The following is a 17,485-nucleotide window of genomic DNA, read 5'->3' on the forward strand; positions in this document are numbered from 1 at the left end:
CCAACTACAATTGGATCTGGAAAGGACTATCTTTCGTAAGTGATTTACCACGATTAAACAACCCAGTAAATTTTTTTAGACCGTTGTTGTTAGAAGTGAAGTTATTGCCCAAAATTTAGCGTCCGTAATTAAAGAACGGTGTTTTAAACAAATATTTAAATTTTTAGAATAACTGCTTTTCAAATTTTAATCTCAATATGTCAGTTTTTATTCCTATTCTCGATCCGGCGGAAACTGGATATAACAAAAAGGTTGCTTTTGATTTTGTAAAACAGTGGAGGGGAAATGGCATATTTCCACCTCTTTTATTTGACCCAAATGATCCTGATTTCGATCAAGATGAACTTTATGATTACCTTCAAAAGATCAAGACATGGGTACCAACAAACCCTCCAACTCCCCTGAGTACCACCCCAATTAATCCTCCAATAGAACAGCCTCAACAGTCCCAAGTAATAGGATCGCTAATTGACCCTTTTTTTAGTAATAACGCCACCCACAAAGTCAGAAAGTGGAAAAATAATTAAGTTTGTTACAAAATTTGTTAAAAAGTTACAAAAATTGAGTTTGTTTCAAATTTAAAAAAAAAAAAAAAAAAAAAAAAAATTTCAGTTGTTGTTAAATTGGTCTGATTCAAAAGCTTTGCGCCATTTTTGGCCCATGGTTTGTTTCGCTCCTTTTTTGGGAATCTGGATCCCACGATTATAAATTTGTCAAGTTTAAAAGGTGGATTACTTGTAGTATATACCCCAGGCAAAATAGTAGGCAAAATGGTTGCAGGGTTTGTAGGCGTGGCTCAATTTAAGGAAAAGGGTATATCTATTCTATAGAAGGATGCAAAGATTAGGAAGGTCATTTAGGGTGTCCTTAGAAGCCAGGGATGATGGTGTAGTTCTTGGAAGATTTGCTCTAAATTTATTCAAGGAGTGGATCAGACCGTCCTACAAACGGTATTTGTTAGAGAATAGTGCAGAATTTTTTTTTGTTTAGGTGATGCGTATAAGGTTGCAATACAATATGAACAGATAGAACAGATAGTGGGGAAATGAGACACGTCTTCTTTTTCCGATGAATTTCTTTCTGCGCTGACGAGGGTGAAATTTGGACTCAATGTTAATGAGAAGGCACTGCGAGATGGTACTGATTCTTCGCAGGGTGGTTTGGCTACCCAGGAAAAGGGTGCTAGTTTTAAGGTCCCGTGGGATGGTACTGATGCCTCACGGGATGGTTTTTTTTTGTGGCACTGCGAGATGTTACTGATTCCTCGCAGGGCGGTTTGGCTACCCAGGAAAAGGGAGCTGGTTTTGAGGTCCCGTGGGATGGTACTGATGCCTCACGGGATGGTTTTTTTGTTGCACTGCGAGATGTTACTGATGCCTCGCAGGGCGGTTTGGCTACCCAGGGAGAGGGCGCTGGTCGTAATATCTCGCGAGATGAGGTTGATGCCTCACGGGATGGTTTTAATGCGTAGCGCTAATAGTTATGTAGAGATATCAACAGTAGTACTGCCATTTGTCGAACCACAAGTTAGTAGAGAAAAACCAAATAGGTCTAAACCGAGGCGTTCCACAGCGATAAAACCCCGAGGATTTTATTGGGAATAATATCTTAACGTCATTGCATCATGGTATGATTTTTAAAGTTTCTGCAACTTCTTTTATTTGTCGCTGGTATTTTCAGGATTAATTAGCCTTTCCCGGTCATTCCTTTTGCCCTAATTCAAAGTTTATACACAATCCCAACTTTCCTTGTCCTCATCAAATTCAGGGGTATGGGGAACAAGTCTATTTTAAAGTATACAAAGAAAAATGAAGTGTTAAAATATCCAGTTTCCGACTACTGTTGTTAGTGTGGTCCGTTTATACTATGTAAGTTTTTACTTATGCAAGTATTGTGTAGTGTTTGTATTATGTAATTGTTTACTAGTTCATGCTGTAGAATGTTAGTAGGCGAGAAGTGAATAATTTGGGAAGGGAATGTTTGGAATCCAATTAAAGTTTGGGGGTTTAATGAGAAGGGGATAAGCCAAATTTGGGAAATTTAACTTAAAACAGGGGGGAGAATCTGTAAAGTATTTAACATCAATTCGAGAAGCATTTCCGGGTATCTCCTTTCCTAGTTAGTTGGGCATTTATGCGTCAACGATAGCGGTCCAGGGGGGAGCTCTTGGGACTAAAAGCTAGTCGTGGGAAAGGGGTCGTTCCCAGGGCTGGAGCTTCCGTTCCAGGAAAGTTACATTCTTCGCTCATTTCTAAAGGGAGTCCATCTTTCGCCTTCGTCTTAGCTAGTTGTTCTTGTGCTACCTTATTTCCTCTATGTGTATTCTCACGTTATTTAATAAAGACCATGTACCAACGTTTATCGTCTATCTTTGGAATTTACGTAAACCATTACATCTGCCAATATAAAAGGGCATATAGAAAGAACTTAAATAGAGGTTTACAGAGTGGTGACAGTAGAACTTTACACCGTCATTGAATAAGTAAACAAAATTTGCATAAAAATTTTACTTTTCTTTTGCTAAATGGATGTCTTTACAAATTAACTTACGTAACTAACTTCTATATTCGTCTATTTTTCTTCTGGCAAAAAATACAAAGTTGCAGATCTTTATACATTTAAGCTTGAAACCTATTCAATAGGGTTTTCTGATAACTTGAATTCTAACAGTGTAATTTTCACTAAAATTATTTCAAGTGGAGGAGGTGTTCCCTCCCTCTGTAAAAAATCGGGTAAATTTCCTGAGGCTCGTAACCTGTGATGATTTATACTAAACTTGATAAGAATTATATATTCAGAATCGGCACGAGCAGCACATTCTTGTGATACATTTATTGACATCAAAATTCTGTTTTTAAAAGTTTCGATTACTATTGAGCCGAATCGCTTGTTTTTTTATTGTTTTTTTTATTACGTATATGTTATTATGTATTTGAGGGGGTTCTCCCCTTAGTCAATACCACGCTCTTCACATTAAAAGTAAAAAAAAAATTTGATTCACAAACCTCTGAATCACAACGGCCGTTTAATTAGAATAGATAGCTCTTTTGAAAGCACTAAAAAAACTGTAGCGTAAAGAGCGAGGTATTGACTTGGGGGAGAACCCCCTCACATACGTTATAATTTCAATTCGTTTTAAGTTCTAATGTTCCTTCTTACTTTCAGTTGAAAAAACTGGTTTTTTTTTATTTAATTTCTGATCGTTTTTTAAATAATGCTTGGAGATCCGGCGCCCCCTTCATAGCAATGTCCCTTACCCCAAAGAAACATCCTCCATGGCATAATTCTCCAGAGTAACCCCCTCCTCTAGCCCCCCCCCTCCAGAAAAAAATCCTTCCTGAAAATGTCTGTATACTTCCCAATAACCAATAATTAATGCTGGCAAGTCCGGCGCCCCCTTCATGGCAATTTCCCTTCCCCCATGAAAACTTCCTTCATGGACAGATCCTCCAACATAACCCCCGACCCACCTTTCCCTCCCACTACCAGAAAAAAAAACCTCCTGAAAACTCTTGTATATACTTCCCAATAACCAATACTATATCCCCCTGGGGACTTCGGGGGATTAAGTCATCCTAAAAGACATATTTATCATATTTTCGACCATGTTGAACAAAATGGTTATCTCAAAATTTTGATCGGGTGACTTTGGGAAAAAAATAAGCGTGGAAGGGGGACTAGTTGCCCTCCATTTTTTGCCACTGAAAAAGAGCACTAGAAATTTTAATTGCCCTTCGAATGAGCCCCCCCCCGCGATATTCTAGGACCACTGGGTCGATAAGATCACTCCTGGAAAAAAAAACAAAAAAAAAACAAACAAACAAAAAAAAAATCAAACAAAAAAAAACATATAAACGCATCCGTGATCTTTCTTCTGGCAAAAAATGCAAAATTCTACATTTTTGTAGATAGGAACTTGAAACCTCTACAGTAGGGTTCTCTGATACGCTGAATATGATGGTGAGATTTTCATTAAGGTTCTTTAATTTGTGGGGGGTCTTTCCCCCTTTTTTTGAAAATCAGCCAAATTTTCCCAGGCGCGTAACTTTTGATGGGTAGCACTAAACTTGATGAAAATTATATATTTGAAATCAGCATTGAAATCTGATTCTTTTGATGTATTTTCTAGAGTTTCGGTTACCATTGAGCCGGGTCGCTCACAGTTCGTTACCACGAACTGTTTGAAAGTTTGTATTTTGTTCGAATAACGAACCCCTGAATTACAAAGGCCGGTTAATTAGAATAGATAGCTCTTTAGAAAGTACTAAAAAACTTTAGCGTAAAGAGCGAGGTATTGATTTGGAGGTGAATCCCCTCATGTACGTAATAATTTCTGTTCGTTTGAAGTTTTAATGTTGCCCCTTACTTTCAGTTGTAAAAAACTTTTTTTTTATATAATTTCTGATCGTTTTTTAAATAATGCCGGGAAATCTGGCGCCCCCTTCATAGAAATGTCCCTTCCCCCAAGGATATATTCTCCATGGAAAGATCCTCACCCGTAACCCCTATTCCGACCCTGACCCCCTACTAGAAAAAAATTCCTCCTGAAAACGCCTGTCCTCCAATCACTTTCGACTATTAAAAAGGGCACTAGTACTTTGAATTTCCAATCGAATGAGGTGTTTTTGAAGTTTCTTCGACAACGCCTTCTATAAAAACCTTACATGCCCCCAGGGCATAACTTGCAACCCTTGCCCTGAGGGCTTTGGGGGATCGTCCTTCTCAAAAACATATTTTCTATTAGGAAATCAATTACGCTGAACAAAATGGCTATCTTAAAATTTTGATAGGATGTTTTTCGGAAAATGGTGGGCGTGGAAGGGGTGTTTGTTGCCTTTCAATCCCTTTCGACTATTAAAAAGGGCACAAGCCACTCCGATTTCCAATTGAATGAGTCCTTTTCGAAGTTTCTACGACAACTTCTTCGATATGAATTGCCCTGGTCTAAAGGAAAAAATAATAAATAATACATTGTGACAACATCGTTCTTATATGCCCCCAGGGCATAACTAAAAACCCTTGCCCTGAGGATTGTGGGGGAGTAACCTCCTCAAAAACATATTTTATATCTAGAAATCAACTACATTGAACAAAATGGCTATCTCAAAATTCTGATTGAATGTGTTTCTGGAAATAGTGGGCGTGGAAGGGGTGTTAAATGCCTTCCAATCAATTTCGACTATTAAAAAGGGCACAATCCACTCCAATTTCTAATTGAATTAGCCCTTTTTGATGTTTCTACGACAACTTCTTCGATACGAAGTGCCCTGGTGTAAAGGAAAAAAAATAATAAATAATGCATTGTGCCGACATCGTTCTTATGTGCCCCCAGGGCATAGCTTAAAACCCTTGCCCTGAGGGTTGTGGGGGAGTGACCTCCTCCAAAATATATTTTCTATCTGGAAATCAAATACACTGAACAAAATGGCTATCTCAAAATTTTGATTGGATGTGTTTTGGGGATGGATGGGCGTGGGGGGGGGGGCTAGTTGCCCTCCAATCACTTTCGACTATTAAAAAGGGCAGTATCCACTCCAATTTCCAATCGAATAAGCCCTTTTCAAAGTTTCTACGACAACTCCTTCGATACGAAGCGCCCTGGTCTAAGACAAAGAAATAAACAATACATTGTACCCACATCGTTCTTTACTTAGGCAGCACTATTGCGCTGCCTATGATATGGCTACTAAATAAATTTCCTTTCACCTTTTACGTAACACCTAAAACTTTCGCCTTTAACATACCACACAAAAATATCAAGTAATTTCTGAATGTTCCTTTGTTTTAGAAATCATGCGCTGACACATATACATTTGATTCTAGAGAAGCCATGTTAAAAATAGAATTGAGTAATTAGATTTTCATTATATGCCTAGAAAAGAGAATTTCCTAGAAAAGTGCTCTGACGTCACATTGTGTAGAAATAGTACTTCTCTTACTACTCATTGAACGCAATAAAAGCCTCGTGGATGAGACCTCAAAGAAAAATATGTATAAGCCAAGATGTAACAATGAATATTGTGTTGAAAACGAAGTAACAGAAGAGAAAAAGGGTCCTATGAAGAGAGAAAATAAGGAATCATTTTATGGAAGGGACTTTAAACATCCAAAGTTTGTTCAATGATATTAATAATATGTAATATTGTATATGATGTTGTTTCATTATATTTATTCATTTGCATTGAATTGTTATGATTCTTTTATTTTGGTATTAGAACTATTAATGGGATGTATAAAACTATAAAGAAATAACAATGTTAAAGACTAATAATGTTTAAGACAAAAAAACTTGATAAAACGTAAAAAAAAAACAATGTTAAAGAGCTGTAAAAGAAAAAAACCTTATTGGACATTAATATTACAAAGGCTTTTCATAGATATAGCTCGGTGCAGGAGTGTAAGCAAATTTGAAACTAAGGTTAGGAGTGTTAAAGGAGTGCACGATGTGTTAAGGGAATCGAGCTGTATGTTGCCCCCCCGACCCCAGAAGGGCCTAAAAAGAGAGTATAGACATCTTTCCTTGAAAAATGACCAAATCTGGAGAAGTTGTGCGTATACTCAATATTAAACAGAGAATTCTCGAAAAAGATAAAAATAAAGATTAAAAAGAACTTAAAATAAAACATGAAATATTAAAAGTTAGAACTACAAAATATAAAGCATAAAGGCCTAGTTCAAAGAAACCCGAACTAGGGGTCCCGTCTTATAACCCTTCGGAAATTGAGTGAACAGGAAGAGGCCTCAAAAAATCCCTGTGAAATAAGCTCCCTGGAATAGAAAAGTTCAAAAATACAAGAGTTCAAAAATACAAGAATTGTCCGTATACTCAATACTGAACATACAATTTTTTAAAAAGATAAAAATATGGAATGAAAAATCTGAAAAAATAAAACATAAAATATTAAGACTTGGAATTACAAAATATAAAGCAAAAAGGCCTAATTCAAAGAAAGCCGAAACTAAAAGCCTTCTGAAATTGAGTGAAAACGAAGGGCGCTCGAAAAAAAAAACCTGAAAAAAAACTGTGTACCTCACTGGAATAGAAAAGTTCAGGTTTATGACTTCAAAATAATAAAAATCGAAAAAAGCATTGTATTAGAGAAATAAAAACATGGAATCTTAGATTGATCAATCCATAAATAATAAGAATCGGAAAAGCTTTACCCTTGTCTCTATATGCAAGATCTCTAAGCCCCCCATGCTTTAATGCAATACTGTTAGGACTCCATTATATCCCAGTTAATTATAATTGGAAAAAAGCTCTTAATAATATTAAATTTTAAGTTTTGTCCTTACACCACCTTAAAAAAAGAACATCGAAATAAATTTTTAAATACTGCTAGTTCATAGGTAAGCCCCTACTCCACGTATATCCCCGCCCCCTTAACTCATGTCATCCTGACGCTAAAAATGTGTTTTCTAAAAATATATATTTTTGCCCTTAACCTAGCTTTATCGAGATATTAACTCAAATTTGATATGAAGAAACAAAATTGTCGCAAACATAGTTTTTTTGTTGTTTTTTTTTAAATTTCTAATAGTAAAGAAGTTTGGAGTAAATTGATAGCATAAAATTGAATAGCCCTAGTTCATAAGTAAAACCTTCCAAAATGCTGAAGTGTTCGTATATTTAATATAATCTACCGAAAATTACGAGAAAAGAGTGAAATACGTTTGGGCTCCTCCAGGAACTACCTACATAAAAAGAAATTGGCTCTCCATAGGAAATGCCTGAAGTGTAAAAACCCCCTGAAATCCGATGGAAAAGCCACACGCCCCATCTCTCAATGGAGTGTGTCAGAATACCCCCTATGTATCAATGGAATGTGTCCGCTTGTCCCCTATCTCTCAATGAAATGTTTCCCTATGCGTACTTCAACTACCAGTACTTCACCTTAAAAAAAAAAAGGCTGGGAGGAATGTCCCATCTCTAAAATACACTATCGTCGGAACTATTCTATCTTTTTATGTTTTTCGAATCCTCCTATGTTCTAATACAAGGTATCCACATATTCCCTATGCTCGAGTGCAATGTGTTCGGGATCTTCCTATGTTTTAATGCAATGTCTCTATATATCCCCAATGCTCCAATACAATTTGTTCGGAACCCCCTTATGTTCTAATGCGATGTATCCCAATGTCTCCTATGCTCCAAGGTAATGTGTTCGCATGCCCCTACCACTACTTCAGCTTGAAAAAACGGGGTTAGGAGGAATATTAAAAAAAGAAATTGTTCTGCAATGACACAATAAAGACTTTTGAAAAGTGCTGCTTCGTGTTGGGGCTCAAACTCTAGACGGCTCAGCGCCTTAAGATGAAGCTGCAACATCTGGGTTTCATCAGTATAAAAAATAATAAAATCGGAAAAGCCGGGTCAGCACTAGACGGGTCAGCGCTCTAAGATAGAGTGGCAAAATCTGAGTTTGATCCATTCAAAAAATAATAAAATCGGAAAAAAAACTTAAAGTAAACATAAATGAATACTCCGTTGAACTCTCAAAGCCTAGACGGGTCAGCGCTCAAAACATATTGGCGAATATCCGAGTTTGACCAATCCAAAAAACAATAAAATCGGGAAAAGCCTTATATTAAAGAAAAATAAAATCACGGTCAAAATCTCAAACCCTTGATGGGTCAGTGCCCTAAAACAAAGAAGTAAAATATGAATATCATCAATAAAAAAGAAAAGATAAAACCGGAAAAAGCCTTATATTAGAGAAAAATGAAATAACGGTCAAACTTTCAAACCCTAAATGGTTCAGCACCCTAAAACAAAATAACAAAAACTGATTTTGATCAATCCAAAGATAAAAAAATCGGAAAATATATTTTATTAAAGAAAAAACGAAAAAAACGGTCAAAAACTCTTCACTATGAAATATCAGTCATGTTATAGATATGTGAAGGGGGGGACACGTATTTGTTTTTTGTATTTCAACCATTATTACATTTTGAACGATAGTTGTGATCCTGAAAAAGAATGTTAGATTTCTGAAGTGGCACCCGCTCTGAAAGTCCTCGAATCTTGATGAAAATCATCAAACAAAAAGGAAAGTTAATTGCAAATTGGGTATCGAAAGCATTGGCTCTTTATTATGATTTTAAATACATAAAGTTTATTAAGTTAATATTATTTATTAAAGGCTGTCAGTTTGAAAAAATTTGCATGATTTTTGAAGGAGTGGTCTCGAGGAACACCCAATGAAAGTACGGTCAAAAATTAGAATGATTAATATCCTAGGACGGAGATAGGATTGGCTTTTTAGGATGATTCCAAATACATAAATTTCATTTACTTTAATATTATCCGTTAAAGGCTATGAGCTTGAGGAAATTTGCATGATTTTTGAAAGAGGGAGGTAGGGGAACACCCCATGGAACTACAGTTAAAACCTAGGATGATTCTCGCCATAAGACGGAGCTGCATAAGCTAAGTCCTTTCGAGTCGAATCGGTCACATGTCCATGATAAAACATAAAGCTCTTGAAAAATATAAAGAATGAGTAAAAGCTGAGAATGACATAAAATAGTACTCTAGGTTTTTCAAAGGTGTAAGCATCCCTTCGCCCAGGACCTGAGCGGGAGGAGGACTTATATTGACTCTACTGATCCCTGGACTATTTCAAGAAAATGGTTATCTCAAAATTTTGATCGGATATACAAGGTGTGATCTGGTAAATAATGTAGGGGGAGTTCCTGGGGGATGTTTAGAAAATGCATGGTTGTGACCACACGTGCAAAAAACAATTTTTGTAGAAACGGTAATATGATACCCCCCACCCCCATTAAAGTTAAAAGTTGGACTCTAAAATTTGATCGATTATAACATCTCGTAGAGAGGGTCGGAATAAAAGAATCGGACTTGCTGGATAGGATTTGCCGTCGGAAAAAAGGAATCGGACCTGCTGGATAGGATTTGGTTCCAGGAAATAAGGAATCGCACTTGCTGGATAAAAATTCCTGGTGTAAATACAATTTACTACTGCTACTCTTGTGATTAAACCAGATGAAGGAGTTTGAGTACATCAGGCATTTCGGACGTACTATTTGCCATAATAAAGGAAGTATTTTTTCCAATTAATATAGGCAGACTCTAAAAAAACAGAAATAGTGGATTCCATAAGTTAACTGTTTTGCTTCTCTATGCACTACACCAAAAGCTGATAAAAATAACTTGATCCAGTCTGTAGTTTGCATGGCACTATACATAAATGAAAAAAAAACTTTTCGTATAACATATTTAGCCCCGATTTTGGCTTCAGTCAAGACTGAGTCAAGCTTCTGCCTTGATTATGGTTATTTATAGTTTAATACAAAAACAATAAAGGTGACGACAATTGGTACTGGTGCGTAATACGGACAACTTTAATATATTGTAGAAGGAAACCAGTCACGAAAAACTCGTCAAACAAGCTATTCTCAAGAGACCGCAATACATAAATGACTGCAAAGCCATGGTTTCTCAATGAGTTACAATATTTAAACGATTGTTTTTAGGTTTAAGGGGAAAAAGGTACTTAGGTTAGGTTACGTATTTAATATATGCTATGCTTTACAGCCCCCCCCCCCCTAATGTGCAAATATATAGCCTAAATTTGCTTATAAACTATTAAATATTCATCCTATTTTACTTTATTTCATTAGCATTAACCGAACTTGACTTTTTAGAAGTGTCCGCATTATGCACCAGTACCCGACAATTCTTATTTGTTTCTGTCCAATTTGGTCAAAACTAAACATCTAGGGCAAGCAAATGATCCAAGGTCACGCGTTGATTAGTCCTCTTACAGAAATTTGATTTACTGAAATACACAGGCTATCATCATTTGAGCTTGATTAATTAAAGTAGTATGCATACATTTTGCCGTTCGATTAGCAGGCGAATCTGACCAAGAAAATAGAACAACTCTATATAATATTTATGGCTATTTTTCTGGTTTCACACTGATGGAGCAAGATAACATAGGAATAAGGAGATTCAATTTCAAGTATTAGAATTATGGTAATAATTAAATATTTAATACTTAGAAATATGTAAATGTTAAATAACTAAATTAAACATCTAATTAAATTAAGGTTCCACAGTGAACAACCATGGGTAGTGCACTGAAACAAACAGTTCGTTGTAACGAACTGTAAGTAAGGAGCCACCTGGCCCAATAGCAACCAAAACTCTAAAAAATGGAGTTTTGACACCAATACATACATCTAAAAAATCATATTTTAATTCTGATTTCAAATATATAAGTTTCAACAAGTTTAGTCTTACTCATCAAAAGTTACGAGCCTGAGAAAATTATCCTCATTTTCGAAAAAAGAGGGAAATACCCCCTAAAAGTCATGGAACCTTAATGAAAATTACACCATGATACTTAGCATATCAGAGAACCCTGATATAAAGGTTTCAAGCTCTTATTTGCAAAAATGAAGAATTTTGTATTTTTTGCCAGAAGATGCGTGTTTATTTGTTTTTTTTTTTCAGGAATGACCGTATCGACCCTGTGGTCCTAGAATATCGCAGGAGGGCTCATTTGAGCGAAAATTAAAACTTCTAGTGCCATTTTTAAGTGACCAAAAATGGAGGGCACCTAGGCTACCTCCCACGCTCTTTTCTTCCCAAAATCACCCGATCAAAATTTTTAGATATCCATTGTGTTCAACATTGTCGTAAAATACAATAACTATGTCTTTGAGGATGACTTAATCTCCCACAGTCCCCAGGGGAAAATCTGCAAGTTATGAACTTTGTCCTATGTTTACATATAGTAATGGTTATTGGGAAGTATACAGAAGTTTTCAGGGGGGATTTTTTATGGTAGTTGGGGGTGGGGTGGGTAGGGGGTTACGTGGTAGGATCTTTCCAAGGAGGAAGTTTTCATGGGGGAAGGACATTGCTATGAAGGGGGTTCCGGATTTCCCAGCATTATTTAAAAAAAACAAACAGAAATTAAAGAAAAACAACAATTTTTTCAACTGAAAGTAAAGGGCAACATCAAAACTTAAAACGAACAGAAATTATTACATATATGATTGGGTTCACCCCCCAGTCATTGCCTCGCTCTTTACACTAAAGTTTTTTTGTACTTTCATCAGAGCCATTTATTCTAAATAACGGCCTTTGTGATTAAGGGCTCATTCTTAAATAATTGGAAAAAAATTTTAACTTTGGCGTAAAGAGCGAGGTATTGACTAGGGAGCAAACAGCCTAATATACGTAATAAAAATATATGAATATAGAAGTTCGTTGCGTGAGTTAATTCGTAAGTTACGTCAGATCAAAGTTTCGAGAAAGCCATTTAGCCAAAAAAAGTAAAATTAATATGCCAATTTCGTTTAAATTATTCATGTACGATGAGCCAAAATTAAAACTGCATTAATTCAAAAACGTTCAGAAATTAAATAATAAAAAGTTTTTTTTTAACTGAAAGTAAGGAGCGACATTAAAACTTAAAACGAACAGAGATTATTCCGTATATTGTCCCCTCCTCGACTTCTCGCTCTTTGCACTAAAGTTTGACTCTGTCTCACAACTTTATTTTCTAAAACAATAAAAAACTTTAGCGTAAAGAGCGAGGCGTTGAGGAGGGGAAATCCCCTTTTATATACGGAATAATTTCTATTCGGTTTAAGTTATAATGTCGCTCCTTACTTTCAGTAAAAACAACTGTTTTTTTTTTTTTATTTAACCTCACCAAAAAGATAAAAGTACATTACAAAGCGTAATCAATTAGTTGCCTAAACCGTCGAGTGATCATTCAGCCGATATTTATAGCACTGTTATTTCTAGTACAAGGTCAATTTGGACCTGATCATATAACGTTTCTTGTCTCTTCTGACTTCGTAGCTTAGAAGACATTTAAAAAGGAACTACCCCAAATCTGTCCTGCGTACTCTGAAATACCCTGAATATTGATTTACTCTATGGCAATCTAAAACAACAACACAGGCCAAGTCTTTTTGGAATTAAATAAAAAAAAAAAAAATTTTTAACTGAAAGTAAGGAACGACGTTAAAACTTAAAACGAACAGAAATTATTCCGTATATGAAAGGGGCTGTCCCCTCCTTAGCTCCTCGCTCTTTACGCTAAAGTTTGACTTTCTCACAACTCTTATTTTTTTTAAAACAATAAAAAACATTCGCGTAAAGAGCGAAGCGTTGAGGAGGGGACAGCCCCTTTCATGTACGGAAATAATTTCTGTTCGCTTTAAGTTTTAACGTCGTTCCTTACGTTCAGTTAAAAAAAACTTGTTTTTTTTATTTAATTTTTGATCGTTTTTGAATTAATGCAGGTTTTGATATTGGCTCACCATACATGAATAATTAAAACAAAATTTGCATATTAATTTTACTTTTATTTGGTTAAATGGCTTTCTCGAAACTTGTTTAATTTTATTTACGAACGTTTTTATTAGTAATAAATATACGTAACTTACGAATTAACTTACGTAACGAACTTCTGTATTCATAGATTTTTAATACGTATATTAGGGGGTTTTCCCCCTAGTCAATACCTTGCTCTAAAAGCTAAAGTTCGAATTTTGTTCCAATTCTTTAAAAATGACCCCTTAATCACAAAGGCCGTTAATTAGAATAAATAGCTCTTATGAAATTACTAAAAAATATTTGGCTTAAAGAGCGAGGTATTGACTAGGGGGTGAACCCAATCATATACGTAATATTTTCTGTTCGTTTTAAGTTTTGATGTTGCTCCTTACTTTCAGTTGAAATTTTTTTTTTATTTATTTAATTTCTGATCTTTTTCTTTAATAATGATGGGAAATCCGGTGCCCCCTTCGTAGCAACTTACCGTCCCCCACGAACCCTTCCTTCATGGAAATATCCTCCCATATACCTCGACCCCCCCCCACTAACCAGAAAAAATCCCCCCTGAAAACGTCTGTATACTTCCCAATAACCAATACTATATGTTAACATTGGGTAAAGTTTATAAATTTCAGCCCTTCCCCCGGGGACTTCGGGGGATTAAGTCATCCTAAAAGACATAGTTATAATATTTTCGACCATGCTGAACAAAATGGCTATCTCAAAATTTTGATCGGGTGACTTTGGGAAAAAATGAGTGTGGGAAGGGGCCTAGTTGCCCTCACTTTTTGGTCACTTAAAAGGGCACTAGAACATTTAATTTCAGTCACAATGAGCCCTCCCACTATATTCTAGGACCACTGAGTCGATACGATCATCCCTGGGAAAAAAAATAAAATAAACACGCATCCGTGATCTTTCTTCTGGCAAAAACTGGACAATTCCACATTTTTGTAGATAGGTGCGTGAAACCTCTACAGTAGGGTTCTCTTATACGCTGAATATGATGGTGTGGTTTTCATTAAAGTTCTATAACTTTTAGGGGTTCTTTCCCCCTTTTTTTGAAAATAAGGCAAATGTCCTCAGGCACGTAACTTTTGATGGGTAAAACTAAACTTGATGAAACTTATATATTTGGAATCAGCATAAAATTTGATTCTTTTGATGTATCTATTGGTAACAAAATTCCGTTTTTTAGAGTTTCAGTTACCATTGAGCCGGGTCGCTCCTTACTTACAGTTGGTTACCGCGAACTGTTTGATATTTTTTTTGTCAGCGGCAGATACGAAGTTCTGTTCTGCAGTATTAATCAGAAACACAACACCGCATACAAAAGGTAGGCCTCTGGCATTGTGCCCGCCCCCAGGTATTTCACATTTTTTGGATATATCTTTGATTTTTTCGATTCGCAGCCTTTTTTTTTGCTTTAATTTACTTCTCCTCCTCAAGAATCAATTTACATATATCTGCAGTTGATTCTTTAAATTTACTTATTGGACTGTGGCATTCACCAAAAAGATCTTAATAATAATAATCGAATTTTCTTCTTTTTTTTAAAGATAATACGTACAAATCCCGAATAGTACGGTGAATCGGCAGAATTTCTTGGCACTGGGGTACAATTTTCATAAAAAGTTCAACTTTGTGGAAATGTTCGAAAAATTTTCTTTCCTTTATCGTATTATTTTATATCAACGTTCTATTTCCCCAATTTTAGAAACTAGATAATCTATTGTTCAGAATTTGAATGTTGTCCCTATATTTGCGGATATTCAATCGACCTCCTTTATTATTGGTCCTATGCTTGAACTAAAGACATAATCAAATTAAATTTGGATAAGAATTTGTGTTTTAACGCACTATCAGACAAATTTAGAACAAAAACTGCTAATTTTACGTGCTATTATAACACACATTTAAACCATAATTAAGTAATCATCAAAACTATTTAGTAAAATAAAAACGCTAATAAAACAATTGATCGTAACATTTGTGTTACATGCCCAGGGATAAACTGTTTAAGTTGGATAATTTCGTCAAGAGCTGTTGATTAGTAGTCCTACGCTAATTAGATACTAAGTAGTAGCACTACACTTTATTGCTTAATTTTTCGTCCATCGAATTTTTTACAATTTTGTACGGGCTCGAATAAACATAAAGGTGCACTAAATGCTTTAGAAAGCTTTGCCGTTTTGACAATCCATAGAAAGGCAAGTAAATTAGAGTTGGGATGAAGTAACATGGTCATAAATATTGTATTAAGCAATAAGCTAAGTGATATCTACAAATATCTTAAAAAATAAAAAGGTAAAGAATACGGCATTGGACTTCACAGTCCCTACCGGCGGTGCTGATCTCCGTTTCTTGGCCCTTCAGCCAGGAAGTGCAACGGGGGGATAGGGGCCAACCACCTTGTGCTTTCGCACACCCATCCTGTTTACCTTCCCCAGATTTCTCCAAGTACCCATTTAGAGCTGGGTCGACTTTGGTTGAGCTTACAGAGTCACGCCACTGACCCCCGTCCCAAACCAAATAATTAGATACACTAGGATTCGAACCCTCGCCCTCTTGGACAGAGAATCCTAAATCCAGCGCACCAATCGACTCGGCTAGGATACTACTTTAGTATATGTAATATATTGTTTTTTCGGTATTTATGCATTATGCGGGCACCGCTATATACTGTATTTGGAATGTCAAACGGGAAATGTTGCAGACACCCGACAAAACCCGTGAAACGACTATTTGCAAGACCTAAATTGTTTGCAAAGCGTTGTTTCTCATGGAGCTTACAGTATTTAAACGATTGTTTTTTGGGCTTTCGGGGGGGGGAGGGTGAAAGCTATCAAGGTTAGGTTAGGCTACGTATTTGATATATGCTATACTTTACCCCCACCCCCCAAATGTGCAAATATAGAGCCTAAATTTGTTTCTAATCTGTTATATATTCATCCTATTTTATTTTATTTCATTAGAATTAACCAAACTTGACTTCTTTAGCGGTACCCGCATAATGCATAAGTGCCGTTTTTTTTCTAAATATGTAATTATAATTGGCAATCAAATCACTTCTGTATTAGTATAATCTCTGGTTTAAACCATAATACTGTAAAGGCTTGATTACGAAAAGTTCACTTTGTATTTCCACTGCAGAGCAAATTCATTATGAAAAACAAAAACAAAACATAAAAGATTAACGAACATCGCGAGGAAGTCTTATCCCAAACCCAGACCTTCTATTAAACCCAGATATTTAAAAATTTGATAAATATATTTTTTCTCATAATGATATATTGCACATTGGGGTGATAAGAGTGATTTGGCTTATAAGATCACGTCACTTTCGAAGCAACAAATTATTTTCATTGACTAAGGGCACACTAAATTGGTAAAATTGAATTGCTCTTCAAAGTGAACAGCTCTTCAAAAATAAATGACAGCCCGCAGATTTACAACCGGCTAGTTCTATCTTAACCTATAGAAGCAAAGGTTTGCTCAAAAGTACAATTATATACATGATTTTATACTGTACATTACCGTTCTGATTTCCTTGGAAAGGCCTTGGAACTGGGCACTAATAACAACACTAGTAGGTAGCCTAAGTGCCACATGTTTTTATGAAAAGTAAAACTTAACGTTATCGTTCACTAGATTCAATTAAGATTGTCGGTTGAATCAGACTTGTAGGTCAGTGATGTAGATTCTTTGTTTTTAGTCATCTGTGCATCCGATCATGGTTTAGATTTAGGCTCAATTTAGCCTTTATTTTGACGAATCTATTTAAAATTAACACCGTTTATCCTATCATTAACATATCTATGAATTCATTCACTTTCACTGATGCTATTGATTTTCCAATATAGAGCTTTTATTATAAAAGAAATGTTTCTTAATTTTAATTATTCCGTTCAATGAACACAGCAGAGGTTTATTCATTCGTATAAAGTATCAACTTCATTAATTTGTTGTAATTGATAATTATTAGCCAATAAAACTTTCTAACGCCCTCTCTTTCTTGCGACTAAACTAAAAGATAACATGTTACTTTTCAATGAATGTAAAGAATGACGGTAAAACTCAAAACTGAAGTGACGGTAAAGTTGGAAAATATAATGTATGTGAAAGAATCTGCCACCCTTTTTAACCATAGGATCTTTATGC

The 17,485-nt window shown here is 35.6% G+C and overlaps 1 protein-coding gene across 1 annotated transcript in view; it reads right to left on the reverse strand.

Moving 5' to 3' along the window:
• Positions 1-16,996, reverse strand: part of LOC148950165 (uncharacterized) — a 61,855-nt gene extending 44,859 nt beyond the window's left edge. Inside the window, exon 1 of the mRNA XM_089091484.1 lies at positions 16,862-16,996. Coding sequence (XP_088947610.1) covers positions 16,862-16,935 — 74 coding nt within the window. The 5' untranslated portion in view covers positions 16,936-16,996. The remainder of the gene's footprint in view (positions 1-16,861) is intronic.
• Positions 16,997-17,485: the final 489 nt, after the last annotated feature.

This window comes from Artemia sp. Qi Xiang Cuo, chromosome 7 (assembly GCF_049724085.1).
Source record: "Artemia sp. Qi Xiang Cuo chromosome 7, ASM4972408v1, whole genome shotgun sequence".
In the NCBI taxonomy this organism is placed as follows: Eukaryota; Metazoa; Arthropoda; class Branchiopoda; order Anostraca; family Artemiidae; genus Artemia; species Artemia sp. Qi Xiang Cuo.